Source organism: Phascolarctos cinereus, unplaced genomic scaffold (genome assembly GCF_003287225.1).
Source record: "Phascolarctos cinereus isolate Bilbo 61053 unplaced genomic scaffold, phaCin_HiC Scaffold_4;HRSCAF=312, whole genome shotgun sequence".
Lineage (NCBI taxonomy): Eukaryota > Metazoa > Chordata > Mammalia > Diprotodontia > Phascolarctidae > Phascolarctos > Phascolarctos cinereus.
The window spans coordinates 117,888,407-117,903,724 of NW_027555847.1; the positions used below are offsets into that span (position 1 = coordinate 117,888,407).

Genomic DNA, 15,318 nt, shown 5'->3' on the forward strand with positions numbered 1-15,318 from the left:
AAACCTTCTCAAGTCTGGCAGTTGTTCATGCCATCAACCTAAAACCTCTTCCCACAACTGACGTTTTTTAATACTGGAACAGAGTCAGGGAGGTAACTAACCACACCAGAGGACAGTGGGCTGGAGCAAAATGGAATTGTTTATTTTTAAACACTAGTACATTTGCAGGCTGTTTAAAAAGGAAAATCATATTATATTAGTTCAAAACTAGCCATGTAAGCATATATATTTAAACTCTAATTTTACAAACACATAATGAAAGAAACCTATATTTTACAAATATCTATTTGGAATAAGTATTATGAAAAAAAAAGTGTTCAAAAATAACTGCCCCAAATTTCCCTCTTTAAATATACAAAAAACCAAAACCAAAACAAAACAAAAGCCCAGATAATTCATAAGAATTCTTCCTTAAAAGCCAAAAAAAATTCACAAAGGCCAACAACGCAGTCCCCATCAGACACAATCAAGAGCAAGAGTGATATAAAAAATGTAACAGCTTTGTACAAGTACAGCACAGGTGCATAATGTCTCAGCACCAGACGTGCTGCCTTTGTTTTAAAAATGTTTTATAAAAACTTCCATTTAAAACAAACATGTCCTTCCCTGACTGTGAAAAATATTCAAATCTCTCTCTTCCTACCTTGTTGTATAAAGACTTCTGGCCCTCAGGGGAGTGGAAGGGAGAGGGAGGGGGAGGGAGAGGGGGGGGAGGGGGAGGGGGAGGGGGAGGGGGGGAGAGAGGAGAGAGAGAGAGAGAGTGTGTGTGTTTCCTGCCTGAAAGCCCTAAGTCAGGCTTTGTCCAGAGTTCTTCCGTGCTTGGGGTTTTGTTTTTAGATGATGTCTGTATTGACTACCATTCCCTCTCACTCAGGAAAATTGATCTGAAATTATGCAAAATTACTGCTTTTGGGTAAGAGGGAGATTGGGAATGATCTTAAATTGATGTGCCAAATCCAGTGTGTATTAAAACTTTCTTTGTGGCCCAAAACTAGAAGTCTGACTCATTATCCTCAAGAGACACATCCCTGACCCTCATCTCACTGAAGCATATTGTTACAACGACGGCTGGTCATCCGTTGTCACATCTTTACTTCCTTGGTATACATTGCTATGATTCTCTGAGTGGCCTAGTTACTCTATAGACCCTTCTGGCACTTCTTCTGAAATGAACTCTTTAAGAAAGTGCGGTACACAGGGTCATCCACGTATTCGTTTTTAAACCTGGAGCTTAACATTCGCTGCCTCTTCTTTTCTCCTTGAATTATGTCGGCTCCATAAAATGTGTCTTCAAACCGCATATCAGAAGCTGTGGACTAAAAACAGGCATTACTCAGGTTGAAGATTTCATTTTCCAAAAGAACATGACATTTTGGCAAACACCATCCACAGGAATGGAAATTGATCTGATTTATGCAGATGAGAGTCAGAGTTCATTGGGAACTGCAGAAAAGACATGCTAATGAAGTCCTCGATACTGGGATCACAGGATTTTAGAACTAGAAGGTGCTTCTGCCATATTTTACAGATGAGGAAATTAAGGTCCACAGAGGTTAAATGGACTTAAGTAGACTACGTGGCTTTTCCCATGATGCTCCAAGGTTAAGGGCTACAAACACATTTTAGGTTTGCTTTCTTAGCCTCCTAAATATGTTTTCCAGGGCTGCTTGCTCAACTGACCTCAGACATTATATTTAATGACAGCAAAGTACTTAAAGGAGCATATGATATAACCCTTTATTCAAGGTGACTGAGATGGATGCCGGGTTTAGAGGCCTCAGACAAATGCAGCCAGGGCTGGCAAAGCCAAAAATAATGGAGCAGTCCCGGAGGGACCATTGCTAGCAATTACATAATAAAGTGACAAAAAGGGGAATTAAAAACTATCCCCTGCTGTGTAATAAGATAATTGTCTTTTGAAAGAGCAATCCACTTTCGTGGGAGATTGCCAAATCTTACCAAGATGCAAATGCTAGAATCAAACAAAGGGGTTCCATAGCTTGCTTCCCTTCTCTCCTCCCCAAAGCAGTGGCAGGCATTTTAATTTTGGTTTGGCAGAATACTGCTGCTGAACTATCTTTCACTTTTATAAAGGCTAGAGTTATCACAGGAGAAAATAAAACATCTCTGAAAGTGTTACCACTGTGAAGGCACAGCAAAAGCCAGCTTCTCAAATGCAATAATAAAACCAATTTACCAGTAGCTACAGTTAATTATGCACTGTTGCTATGGTAATTCTCTGAGACAATAAAAAGTAATGGGGCTGTTTCTGAAGTTAGTAGAAAATAACCCATCACAATCACTGAGGTGGACTGCTGCTTCTTCTGAAAAATGTCTCCTCAGATGAGCCTGTGTTAGAGAGTGGAGAGCAGAAATCATCGAGACCTGAAGGCATCTCCAAATAGCCTGCTAACCTTTTATGGTGCATAATGGTCCATGTGGTACTTTAAGAGAATCACAGGTTCATTGACTGTAAGCTAGAAGACATCTTAGAAGACATCCAGACCTTAGAAGACCTTAGCAGACATTTAGTCCAACTCCTTCAATTTAAAATGAGAAACTAAGGCCTCAAGAGATTAAGGCACTCGTCTAAGGGTCAGAAAGGGAGGAAATAGAGCTAGAATTGGAACTCAAGCCCTCTCATTCCAAATTCAGTCCCCTTCCCCCTACATCAGTTATACTTCTGGGGTCCATAATTTATTATTATTATCATTATTACTGTGTGTGGCTCAAAACTAAAAGTCTGACTCATCATCCTCAAAAAACCCATCTTGGCCCTTATCTCACTGAAGCATATTATTATAATGCCAGCTGATCATTCATTTGTTAAATACAAAATAGAAGGAAAAGCAAAGTTTTCAACAATGGGAACATGTAATTATGTGAGTCAATAAACTGAGCTAAACCCAATTTAGGGATCTTTGTTTGGCCACTGGAGATATTTCTTTCTGTCCATTTCTTTCTGAAGGTCTGCTTTTCTGACTTGTGTTCAATTATATAACACAGAATGTGTATCCAAATAGGTCAGTGACCCAAGCTATATGTGTGACATTGCATATATTCTCTCTGCCGTATTTTTGTCTTTTTTTTGGGGGGGAGGGTAGATCTGAAATTCTTCTTTGAGAAGTAGAAAAGTGCAGAGGTGAACGTGTGAGTTAATTGCTCTGAATAACTCTTAGAAGCTGATTTGAGATGATGTCGACTATGAAGGGTTCTTGAAGGATTTGAAGCCAAATCTATTATGGAACAAAGCAATTATCATCCAAGTAGAAAGAAAAAAGAAAACACCTCATTTAATGGTATTAGGAGGATGGTACTTTAAGTCTAAAATATTCAGCTCTTGTGCCTTGTATAGAAATGTGGATATTTTTTAAAGGTCTGGAAAATAATTTCGGAGGTTCTCATCAAATAAACTAGGTCTTTAAAAACAGGTTCTAAAAAAGGCAAAAACACAGAAAGTGAGGCAACCATTTCTAGCATCTTAAAAAAAGGATGATTCCTTTTAAGGGCTATAGAGGACTTAGAACACTAAAAGGTCATTCAGGCCTGCTAGACCCTTGAAGGATGTCTGGAAAATGTCTTAAATGGGGCACTTGATTTTTTCTTTTCTTGTACGTCCTTCTCTACAAGTAAGTTTTCTTTTACTCATGCAGATTCTCTATATTTTTTCAAGGACGTATCTTTTTGAACAGGGTGAAGTGAATGGCATTACTGTTGATCTCAATTCTCTTTACTGCATTATTTTTAAAGGAATTCTCCTCTGAAAGAACCAATTGAATGAATTAGTTCATAAATGAGGAAGTCATTTTGCAATTGATAGTCAAACAGTTAAGAAAATACTTGAATAATGCTCAGTGTTTAAGTTATTTTACTCCAAGGTACTTTATAAGAGCTTTTTGGGGGAGGAGAATTTGGCCCAGACCCAGGATTTCATCAGTGTCAGGAATTCTTAGTAGTGAATCTAGGAAGTAAAGGGGGAGAATGAACACAGGTAGCTACATCATACATTTTCTAGCACTTACAAATCGAGCTTTCACTCTTTTGGGCAACTCTTCATCTAAAGTGTAGATGTCCTCTCTCTTCATTGCAATTTGGGATCCATCTTCAAATTCAACCTAACAAAAATACAGATTAAAAAAACTAACAGTTACAACTTATAGGAAGGACACTAAAAAAAGGAAAGAAAGAAGGAAGAAAGGAAGGAAGGAAAAAAGAAGGAAGGAAAGAAATACAGGCACCAATAAACATGGCATGGAAAGTACAAATTGTTATCTTCTTAGTTGACTTTACCTAACTCCTAGCAAAAATTCACTTTCTTAGACCAAAATTCTTGAAAATTAAGTTCTTGGAAAAGGAGATATGAAAATTGCATTCCCTAAAACAAAAACAAAGGCAAAAAGTAGCTGCAGCTCAAATTATTTCACAGAATACATGATTACAGCACATTTAGCAATCAGACTTTTTGCAAACAGGCTAGGCCGGCCCATCTGGGTCATTTATTTATTTAATAAACTACGACAGCATAAAAAGGAGGGCTGTTTTTCTTTCAGAAGGAAAAAACTAATGTGTATCACAGTGTATAAAAATCCACCTAAACCAAATTCTCGTTTCAATTACAACCACATTAAAATTTTAGCTCCCAAGCTCATGTTAGCCAAGCTCTGTCTAAATGGCTGGGAATAATCTAAAGTATCTAATCATCATCTGTAAACCAGACTGTATGTGATTTGCTAAATGAATGAGTGAACATCATCTAAAATGGAGAGGCTTTTAAATTGTCTCCAATTTACTGAGGGCAGAAACTAATTTCAACGGACCACATTTCAAGGTTATAGAAGGCCACTGAAGAAAAAGGGAGAATTGACAATATGGGAAATACCAGTTATATTGAATCTGATGCATTTTCTTAAAAATGTTCATCACAGGCGAAAAGCTTTATCATACTTAAATTCTGGTTTAGTAGAATGTCATCCCTTTTGCAGAAAATGAGAATAAAGAGACAGAGTGAGAAGCAAGGATTGCTGCTTGGGACAGAGAGGATGATGAGTTAATCATTATGCTATACTTTGCCCTGGTCACATGTTAAGGTTAGTTCCTGTTACCATATTATAGGAAATGACACAGAGCAGAAGAGAACTGACCAATATGGTGAAAAGATTGGAGAATGTGGTAGGATAAGACAGTGTTTTTCCTGGCTAGGAGAAAACTTAGGAAGGGACATGACAGCTATTCTAGTACTTGAAAGGCTGTCATGTGAAAGAAGATGAGACTTAATCTGTTTGGGCCATGGGGACAAAACCAACAGTAGTGGTTGGAAGTGTCAGAGCAGCACATTTACATTTGAAAAACATCCTGACAATCAGAGCAATTCCAAAGTAGAATGAACTTCCTCAGGAGATGGTGGCTTCTTCATCATTGGAGGCCTTTTTTAGGAGAGGCTAAATGATCATTTATTAGGAATACTGTAGAATGGATTCTTGGTCAAGTTGGATTAGATGGCCTCTGGGGGTCTTTCCAACTCTTTTATTCTGTGAATCTTAAAATGATCCAGCTTTCAAATAACTACGTCTTTTCAAAAGCTACTGATCTTCCCCCCACCCCTTGAAGACACCATCTATATGACTTAAATATTTCCTAATACCTATGTTATACAAAAGTTAAATTATCTTGTCATCATAAATAAGAAATGAATTTAAGTACAGATACTCCTTACTTGACTTAAGATATGCCACAACTTGAATAAAACTTACAGCAAATAAAGACAAATAGTTATATTTCATGCTATCCATATATTACAAAATATCTTATTTACCTTAAGTATGAATGTGTAATTAGATCTTCCTAGATTGTGGATTGTGACCCATTTCATATAAATAAGTGGGGTTTGTTTTCACTTTCAAATTTTTTGTTCCCAAAAAGGAAAAGGACCCATATGTGCAAAAATATTTAGAAAGCTCTCCTCTGGTGGCAAAGACCTGGAAATTGAAGGGATGCCCATCAACTGGGGAAGAGCTGGACAAACTGTGGTATGTGATTATGATGGAACTCTATTATGCTATAAGAAATGATGCGCAGGATGCTTTCAGAAAAACCTGAAAGACTTAACATGAGCTGATGCAAAGTGAAATGTACTGTGTACGAAGTGGCAACAATATTATAAGATGATCAGTTGTGAATAACAGCTATTCTCAGAACACAATAATACAAGACAACTCCGAAGGACTTATTATGAAAAACGCTATCCATCCCCAGAGAAAGAACTGATGACGTCTGAATACAGATTGAAACATTTTTTTTAACTTTATTTTTCTTGAGGGTTTTTTTTTGGTCTATATTTTCTTTCACAACATGACTCAAGTAGAAATGTTTTGCATACACATGTGTAACCTATATCAAACTGCTTGCCTTCTCAATATGGGATGGGGGTGGAGAGGGAGGAAAGGAGAGAATCTGGAACTCAAAGTTTTAAAAACAAATGCTAAAAATTGTTTTTATAGATATACTGTTCAATTCAACAAAATGACTAGAACTTTCTTGTGTTTTAGATCATTAAGAGATTTCAAAACCAAAAAGTGAGCTATCAAAACTGGGATACTCTTGTTCAAACTTTTCCTTAATAGGAATGTATTTTTCCCCCATCTTCAAATGCTAAACAGATAACATTAAATAAATAATTTTGTAACACTCTTGTCATGTTCTTTGTGCCATTTCATCTCCACTCTCTCCCACACAAAATGTGCATGTATTACAAATCAGTTTGCTATAATATGGAAAACCATCTAAAATAACATACTGGTTAAAATCTTTTAGAAAGTTCAGCTCAGCCATTCACATTGGAAAGACAAAGTGAATAAAAAATACCTAATGGCCAAATTGTAACATCAGCTGGATGTACAGCCCCCTAAATTAATCCAATATCACACATATCTCAGGCAGATGTTTCAAGTAGATGATTAGCTGGGCCCAAACTTGGATAGAAGGAGATCAGGATAGACTACATTTGGGAAACTGTACAGTACTTTGAACAACTCCAGGCTGCCCCTTGTGGCAAAAGCCAATTTTTAAATAACCAGATTTTTCACAATGATTCTAACATGGCTGAAAAACATGAAATACCACAGTCTCAGATAAGTCAAAATGGTATGCAATCCAAAGAGCAATGGAGAGACACATGCACGTAAGTAGCAGCCTATTAAGGAATCCAATCCAATAAACATTTATTAAGTGCCTGCTATGTGCCAGGCACTGTGCTAAGTGCTGAGGATACAATTAATAAAAGAAAGGCAGACCCTGCCCTCAAGGAGCTTACAGTCTGAAAAAGGGAGATGACACATAAAAGGAAGCAAGAAAAGGCAGGGGGAGGGGACACCAGGGAATACCCAGCATGGGGGCATCCTGCTCCTTAGAACTGAAAAAACCAGGCAGGGCAGCAGATAAAAGTGAATCCAGTTTCTGCCCTCTACAAAGGCAGGCACTGGGAGGAATTTGGTACTCCACCCATTTGACAATGTATCCCTAGCACCTGCCTAGCACAGCGTTTAACACACATGTATTTAAAAAATGCTTGGTGACTGACTGTATGTTTGATCTGCATTTGTGGAGGGAATAACCACAATGAAGAGATCACAAATTCATCTAGATATTGAAGCAACTCATTATACAGAATTGTACATAGTAATGTAGCAAACAAATGATATTTATCATCCTAGTGGGTGATGAACCTACCAGAAAGATGGCTATACATTTTCATGCCAAAGGTGGTACTTGAACTGGATCTTGAAAGAAACCAGGTAGGACTGAAAAGGTAGTGCTTTCCAGGCAAAGCGAGCCAGTCAGGGTGAAAAGACAGAAATGGGAGGTGGAGATCTTTGTGCAGTACAGTTCATGGTGTAATCTTTGGAATAAGAACTTCATTTTTGCATTTACTGTTGAATTAAAGTTGAGTGCTCATTTCTTTTTTTTCTGTTCTTTAATAAATAGTAATTCTCTTAAGAGTTAGGATTAGCACTTAGCATTATCGCAGCACTCTGACCTCTTTGAAATGTTTAATGTACTCCAGTTTTCCTTAAATCAAGTAACAGAACAGTAGCTCAATATATTGAAAAGAGCGCTGGACTTGGGCAATCATAAAACCTGATAAATAAAAATATAATAAAAGGTCCAATTCCATCATGTATTAGCCATGTGATCTCATGCAAGTCACCTAAACTCCTTGAGACTCAATTATTTTACCTATATTTTCACTTTCTACTTCATGGGATTATTATGAGGAAAGTTAACAGCAACCTTTAATTCAAAAGTACTATGGAAATGTGAACTGTTCACTACCATCAATTATATCAGTACTTATTATTGTACATTTTTATCAAGTCTTTAAATACCATTTCCTTTACTTGAATTTCAAGGCATAGACTGAAGTCAGCAAAACACAGGAAACCTCTTGCTGCACTCAAGTGTGTACATTTTAACACCTCAAAGCTTCGCATGCCAAATCTGAGATGCTTTACTCTGTCCTATAGCACAATATAGAAGGTAAAAAGCAAGTCACAAAATTCAAAGATGGCCTATCTCATAGAAAGATGAATTTTGAGTATTCCCCTGTAGCTCCACCCCCGCCTCCGCAATGATATACTCTTATATGTTATTGAACATACAGTTACTTTGTTCTTCAAATGTATGACTTCGGCCTCTTACCCTATGATTTTCTTCTCGCTCTGAAGTCTCAAAACCACTGCCATTAAAAGAAGAATCATGGTTCTACAACTTGATACTATCTTTGACATGCTTGAAAAGAGGCCTGCCCTCCTTCCTGGGTCCTCTCTACTCACCTCCTCACTGACACCTCCCTAAATGATCATTTCTCCTAAGCGCCATCTGCTTACATGATTCTTCTCACTGGAGTAAGACATTGCTTTTAGTTTGTCTTCCATTAAACCAAGAAAAAATTATTTCAATTTTTTTCAAACTTCTCCAAACATCATTAATTACTGCATCTGGCACTGTGCTTCCGTGCCAGATGCAGTTCTGTATAACCCATTTTTCCACTTAAGTTTTTACCCCTTATCAGTCTTGACATAATGTCTTTGCTGATATAAGCAGCCTTATCACTCTCAAACTAGTTTTTAACATAACGGGCTTGAAACTTCAAGCTTTTTTCATTCTTTGCTTCAATCTCCCTATTTTCATGCTACTCCTTAGCCTAAGAGTAACACTTAATATCCCATCATGCTTCGACACTACTGAACTTTGGCTTTTTCATGCTGGATTATCCTCTTTCTGAAGCAAGGTGATTTTGCTGGGTGTGACATAAAGCTCATGATACCTCTATGTGTATCTATGCTATGCAGTAACATATAGATCATAGATCTGGTAGGCTCAGACCTTTGGGAGGATGGAGACATTCTTCTAGAATGAGCTACCTTTTGTGTTGGCCTTTAAAAGTGAGCAAAGAATGGGTGGGTGGGTGGGGGAAGAGGTTTTTTTTTTTTACTTTTTCATTTTGCCTGTCTTCCAATCTTCCAAAGTATAATACTAGTAGTTGTGACACTAGCTCTGTGTGTGTGTGTGTGTGTGTGTAGAAGGTAAGTATGGAGGGGGAAGATCTATTCCCTTTCCCCAGCCCTAGGCACTTTTTACTGCCTTGGTGTAGAAGCACATGAAAACATCATGTGTGAGACAATACAGGTTTTGTAGCTGTCCTCTGCTTCTTCACCTCTCTTCTCTAAGAACCAGTTAGAGACCAGAGACAGGAGAATGTAGGAGAGCAGACTAGAGACAGGAGAATTTCTCAGTCCCAGAAATGTCCCAAGCAGCTGGTATTATCTTTAAAAAGCACATACAAGCTACATAGGCTTGCCCAAGTGCCCCACACAAAATCATTTCATCATTCCTAGCTGGAGGATGAGAACTTCCTTAGTAGCTTAATCCTGGCATCTAACCATCTAGTCAGCGAAGGGAGACTTCCTGAGTAGCCTCAGAATTGAGGATTACCTCAATAGTTCAGAGATCTGGCCTTTTATAAAGAGAAAGTTCTAAGTAGTATGCCTCATAAACAGAGAAGAAGATTAGCCTTATTGCCACAGCAAATAAAGGAGTAGTAAGGGACTATAACCACAATATAAGGGAAAAGAAGACCTGCGTTTTATTTCCTCCTATAACTATGAGTTATTGAGATAACAAAAATTCCACTGGGAAGGGGGTTCCTGTCTGGGTGTCTGAAAATGTATCTGCCTTATGGAGAAAGTCCAAACCACAGAGTGGTATGATGAGTTGGTGGGGGAGGGGGAGAACTGGGTAATATCATGTGGGATATAGGGATTTACTAGACTGTCAGGGGCTCTCCTTGTATCCCCCAATTTGAATCTCCTGCCAAATACAGGGTGGAAGACTCTTTAGGGCCCTAGCCCTAAAGGACCTTTATGTCCTTTAGGACCTTGGTGAAAAAGTAGGAGCCAAAGGAAAACAGGGAGAATTGTGTTCATTTTAAGGGCCTTTGATAGACCATTTAAATACTGTCTACATTTGTTTATGGACTTCTTTATGTCCTTTGCATCTTCTGCATTTCATGTAGGGTGAAATAAAGGCAGGTCTGATGCCACTTCTTACCCTGAATGATTGTAAAGGAGATGAGGACTGTGTTACCTAAATCTGTGGATACTTAGGCACAAGCTATACAGAACATACACATTCAGAGATTTTCCAGAGTAAACACTGGATAGAGATGAAGACAATAATAAGCTAAAGACAGTGTGACCTTTCGAGGGATACTCCCAAGGTCAGAAATCATTTATGTAAACTCAGGCTTTAGGGACCTTAGGCCACACTTACTAGATTTGAGGTCTGTAATATAGGCAGCTGCCATAATCCACACACAAGAGCATAGGTTTAAAGTTCAAGAGCCTTTAGGGATCTATCTAATCCAATTCCATAATTTTTAGATGAGGAAACTGAGGATCAGAAAAGGTAAGCGATTTGCCCCTGGTAAATACAAGTAGTGAGTAGCAGAACCAGGATTCAAATCGAGGTCCTCCAACCCTTCTTCCACTACAGTGTTGCTTTGAGTTAGGGCAACTTAAATCAACCTGACTTTCTGCATTATGGACAACTTCATAGTAAGTGGTCCAGCAATATAGTGGAAAAAAATGCTAGACCTGGAATCAAGAAAAACCTGGGCTATAGTCCCAGCACTTACTAGTAACATGACTTTGGCAACTTGACTTCTCTGACTCTTAGTCAATTCAGCTACAAAACAGGATAATAATGCCTATCTCACAGAAAAGTTGTTAGAAAAGTGCTAGATCAATTTCAATTAATTACTTTCTATGACCTTACACCTTCCAATTAAAACCTCCCTTAAACTTTCATTGGTGTTCCTCAATATTAGGAGGAAAATCATTTCTTATTGGGTACGTTGGCACCAAATGATAAAGCTCCAGCATGGCTTCTCATTTCAACCATTTAGTAACCGCATTTTTACTGTGTTTATTTTTTAGTTGTGCTTTCATCAGTATACTGGACACCCCATATTACACTTTGTCTTTTTCATTTTATTTCAGGACAAGGGAGCCCCACCTTGGTGCAGAGGATAGCCTTGGTTCACTCAGAGAACTCACCCACCTGATACATGTGAGCCACATTGGTGCCCAGGTATTTGGCTCCATAGAGTTTTCCATCTGGCCACTTCACTTGAACAACTTCTCCCTCAGCAGGCGGGCCCAGCTTCAAGCAGTCTCTGCTCTGTTGACAGACAAAGACAGCAGGATTTTTAAAGTTAAGTGACTGAGTTGCTGCCTTTGAAACTTACCACATTATCAACTTCTTGACAATTAGAGAGGAGTGTTATCTCTGTGCTTCATGCATTATGATCTTATATTGGTCTTCAGAGGGAGGATACAGGAGCCACAGGCACACTTACAGCTACAATTGGTGCCATAAAGTTTCAAAGGACCACAGAAATCCTGGAAGTGCCTTTGATGGGTATCAACCTGGATTTTCAAGACATATTTCTTCAGGAATACTTTGCAAATGGGTTAAATAAAGAATTAGGAAATTCAAAGTACACAGAGTAATATGATGAAGCTGAATATAGTGAACTTATACAGTTGACTAGTTTGGTAGATTTTTTACACATTTAGCAATTCATATTTTGCTAATAGTGATATTTTTCTGATGAGGCCAATTTTACTGATTGAAAGGCACACTTGACCAGTCAAGCTATAAATGGAGAGACTGTGAGTTAGCTTTGTGGTTTCACTATGAGGCACACATAAGAAATATTTGGTTATTTACAACTAGAAGTCTGCCATGCATTGCTTTTTATTATTAGCAGAAATTCCACATGATAGAAGGGACCCTATTTATCAGCAAAAAAGGCGACAGTATTATTGTTTGGTTCATGTCATGCATGGAAGTTTTGGTGGTCCATTTATCTGACTGTAGATCAAACACAAGAATGGATTTAGATTATTGTGGGCTGGGGCTATTTAAAAAATGCTGTGTTCAGTGGTCTATAGCCTATAAGACTGAGGGACTGAGATGATGGCACCCAAGCCCTCAAACAAATACAGTATTTTACTTCACAGTAGTTGACTTCTGGGCAATAGCAATCTGGAGGAAAAAGTGAATGGAAATTTATCTCTGAATGTTCAGGGGTCTATCATCATTTTCCTTCTTCTCTATATCATTTCCAAAAGTTTACAGAGTATCAATCAGTCAATAAGTATTTATTAAATGCTTCCTATGTCTATTAAGACCATTGGAAATTATAGTTTCTGAAGGACACATGTTACAATTTCCCATGTTGGTCACCATCTCAATTTTGGTATGACTGAGTAGATACCTAGCTCTTATGTGGAAAAGTTAAGATTTACACAGCTTGGACAATGGATGTGAGGGCCTTGTTTACCAACTGTTTTAATTTTGTAAGCTTGATCATGAAAACTAACTCAATCTGTGATTTTAGGTATTATGTCACCAGGTGGTAGTAGCATGCCACAGCAAAAAAAGTCAAAGCAATAAAGGGATAAGTCCTAGAACTGTTTAATGAAGTTAAGATGTTAACTTTTTATTTTTTTCTCTCTTAAATTTTTTAATTTATTTAGCATTTTATTTTTCTCCAATCACACGTAAAAAAATAATTTTTAACATTTGTTTTTAAATTTTGAGTTCCAAATTCTCTCCCTCTCTCTCCATCCCCCCCATTGAGAAGGCAAGTAATTTGATGTAGGTTATACATACATGTGTAGTCATGCAAAACACATTTCCACATTAGTCATGTTGTAAAAGAAAACATATACCAAAATAACAAACAAACAAAAAAGAAAAATAAAGCTGACAAAAGTTTGCTTTGATCTATATTCAGACACCATCAGTTCTTTCTCTGGGGATGGACAGTATTTGTCAAGATATAACCTTTTAAAGAAGAGAGGTAGTATGGTACAGACTATAGAGGGCTGGGAGCTGGCCCCAGAGTCAGAAACACATACATCCAGTTCTTGCCTTTGACATACGCTGAATGCATGTCCCTAGTTAAATTACACAGCCTCTATGTATCAACAGGCAACTTTCCAAGTTACAAAGGTGATGCTCTATACTGACAGGGGAAGTTTCTCACTAGGAGCTCTTTACATGGAGAAATCACTGTTCTAGTCCAAACAGCAATAACAAAGAGATGAAAAACAAAAATAAAATAAGTTTCTCCTAACTTATTTTATTTTTAAAAAGAGAATTTTATTAAAGTAGCTAAATGCAGCTTTAACTAGTAAGGAAGAAAATCTTTTAGAGGAAGCCTTAAAAAAATGCTAACGATTTAATTTGAAACCTCCCTCCCTAAGCCTTACCTTTTCCCTATCAATTCATCTTGAATATAAACTTGGAGTCAAATGCTCTTCTTCACACTTTGTCCTCAGGATTTCATGGATTTAAGCACCCCTAAAGCTGCTTACTGTTCAGCGCCTGGCAAGTCACAGGGGTCTAAGCACCCTATCAAGGTTGTCAAAAAATAACAAGAATAGCCGCCACTGATGACGTATTTAAAGGTTTACAAAAAGCGGTACATACATTATCTTGTTTCATCTTTATAGCCCCATGAGGTGGTTAACATAGGTAATGTTATTCTCATTTTACAGATGAGGACCTGAGGCTTAGGTTAAACAACATCCCTACAGTCACAAAGTTTGTAAGTTTTAAAGGTAAGATTTCAATCCGCATCTCTCCTAACTGTAAGTTGAGAGTTTTGTTTTTCTCTACCATACTATAAAGTTCAAATTAATCACATGAAAGACCATCCTGTCCCTTGGAGTTCCTACTTTCTTTCTCTACTAAGGAGGAAGAAGAGAAAAAAAAAATCTACGAAGGAAGTTTTGCTTCTTAGAAAATTCTGCCCACTTCCTCACTATGCCTTTTTTAAAAAAATCCAAGTAAGGGTGCAGCTAGGTGGTGCAGTGGATAGAGCACCGGCCCTGAAGTCAGGAAGACCTGAGTTCAAATCTGGCCTCAGACAAAACACTTGACACTTACCAGCTGTGTGACCCTGGGCAAGTCACTTAACCCCAATTGCCTAAAAAAATTTTTTAAATTTAAAAATTTTAAAAAAAAGCAAAAGATGGTATTTCACATATCTTCCCCCACCCCTCCACCCCGCAAAAGATTTAGCTACAGTTATATGGAACTTGATTCATATATGATAACTTCTTTACTTATTTAACAACTGGTTCCTACTAGCAAATGCTTCAGCTCACACATGGTCTCAGTTTGCTAAAAACTGCTTTCTGAAAGGACCTGTATCCCTTTACACAAAACTGAAAATTCTGAGGAAAAAAAACTGAACAAAACTTTTGAACAGAGATAACCAACTATGAATCATCAATACAATTATGGCTTTAAAAGAAAAAAAGGATGGCACAAGAAAAACAAAATGGGGTAGACCATGGACCAGTCCTTCTAAACTAGTCATAGCCTTCAAAGAGCATTGACTACAGTTCAAGGCATCTGAAATGAAGACGGATGGGCATCCTTGGCAAGGACTGAACACCAAGGTTGTAAATAGCCAAAAAACCTCAAAGTAAGACAGTGAGAAGAATTAAAAGAACTTGTATCATCAGTGCTAAGAAGAGGCTGAACTACTCTAAGTTGTGCTGCCATGCTACTTGCAAAGAGGGAGCAGTAGCACTGCCTGCCTCAAACCAAACCGCTGGCATAAGGAAAATAGGCTTGCTGAAGTCACACCTCTGGCATGGCAAATGTTTATTTCAATACTCCAAAGGTCTTTGGTTTTATTGGTGTTGCAGACTCACTACCTACATGGATGGCAGCTGATGG

The 15,318-nt window shown here is 37.9% G+C and overlaps 1 protein-coding gene across 8 annotated transcripts in view; it reads right to left on the bottom strand.

The window, feature by feature from the left end:
• Positions 1–730: 730 nt before the first annotated feature.
• KDM4C (lysine demethylase 4C) overlaps positions 731–15,318 on the bottom strand; it is a 484,233-nt gene continuing 469,645 nt past the window's right edge. For 6 of the 8 annotated variants that reach the window (XM_021006278.2, XM_021006277.2, XM_021006274.2 and 3 more), the window contains 3 exons: positions 11,617–11,736; positions 4,023–4,115; positions 731–1,316 (listed from right to left, as the gene is read on the bottom strand). In XM_021006278.2, coding sequence (XP_020861937.2) covers positions 1,140–1,316; positions 4,023–4,115; positions 11,617–11,736 — 390 coding nt within the window. In that variant the 3' untranslated portion in view covers positions 731–1,139. The remainder of the gene's footprint in view (positions 1,317–4,022; positions 4,116–11,616; positions 11,737–15,318) is intronic. The other 2 variants (XM_021006279.2, XM_021006276.2) reach the window with 1 other exon arrangement.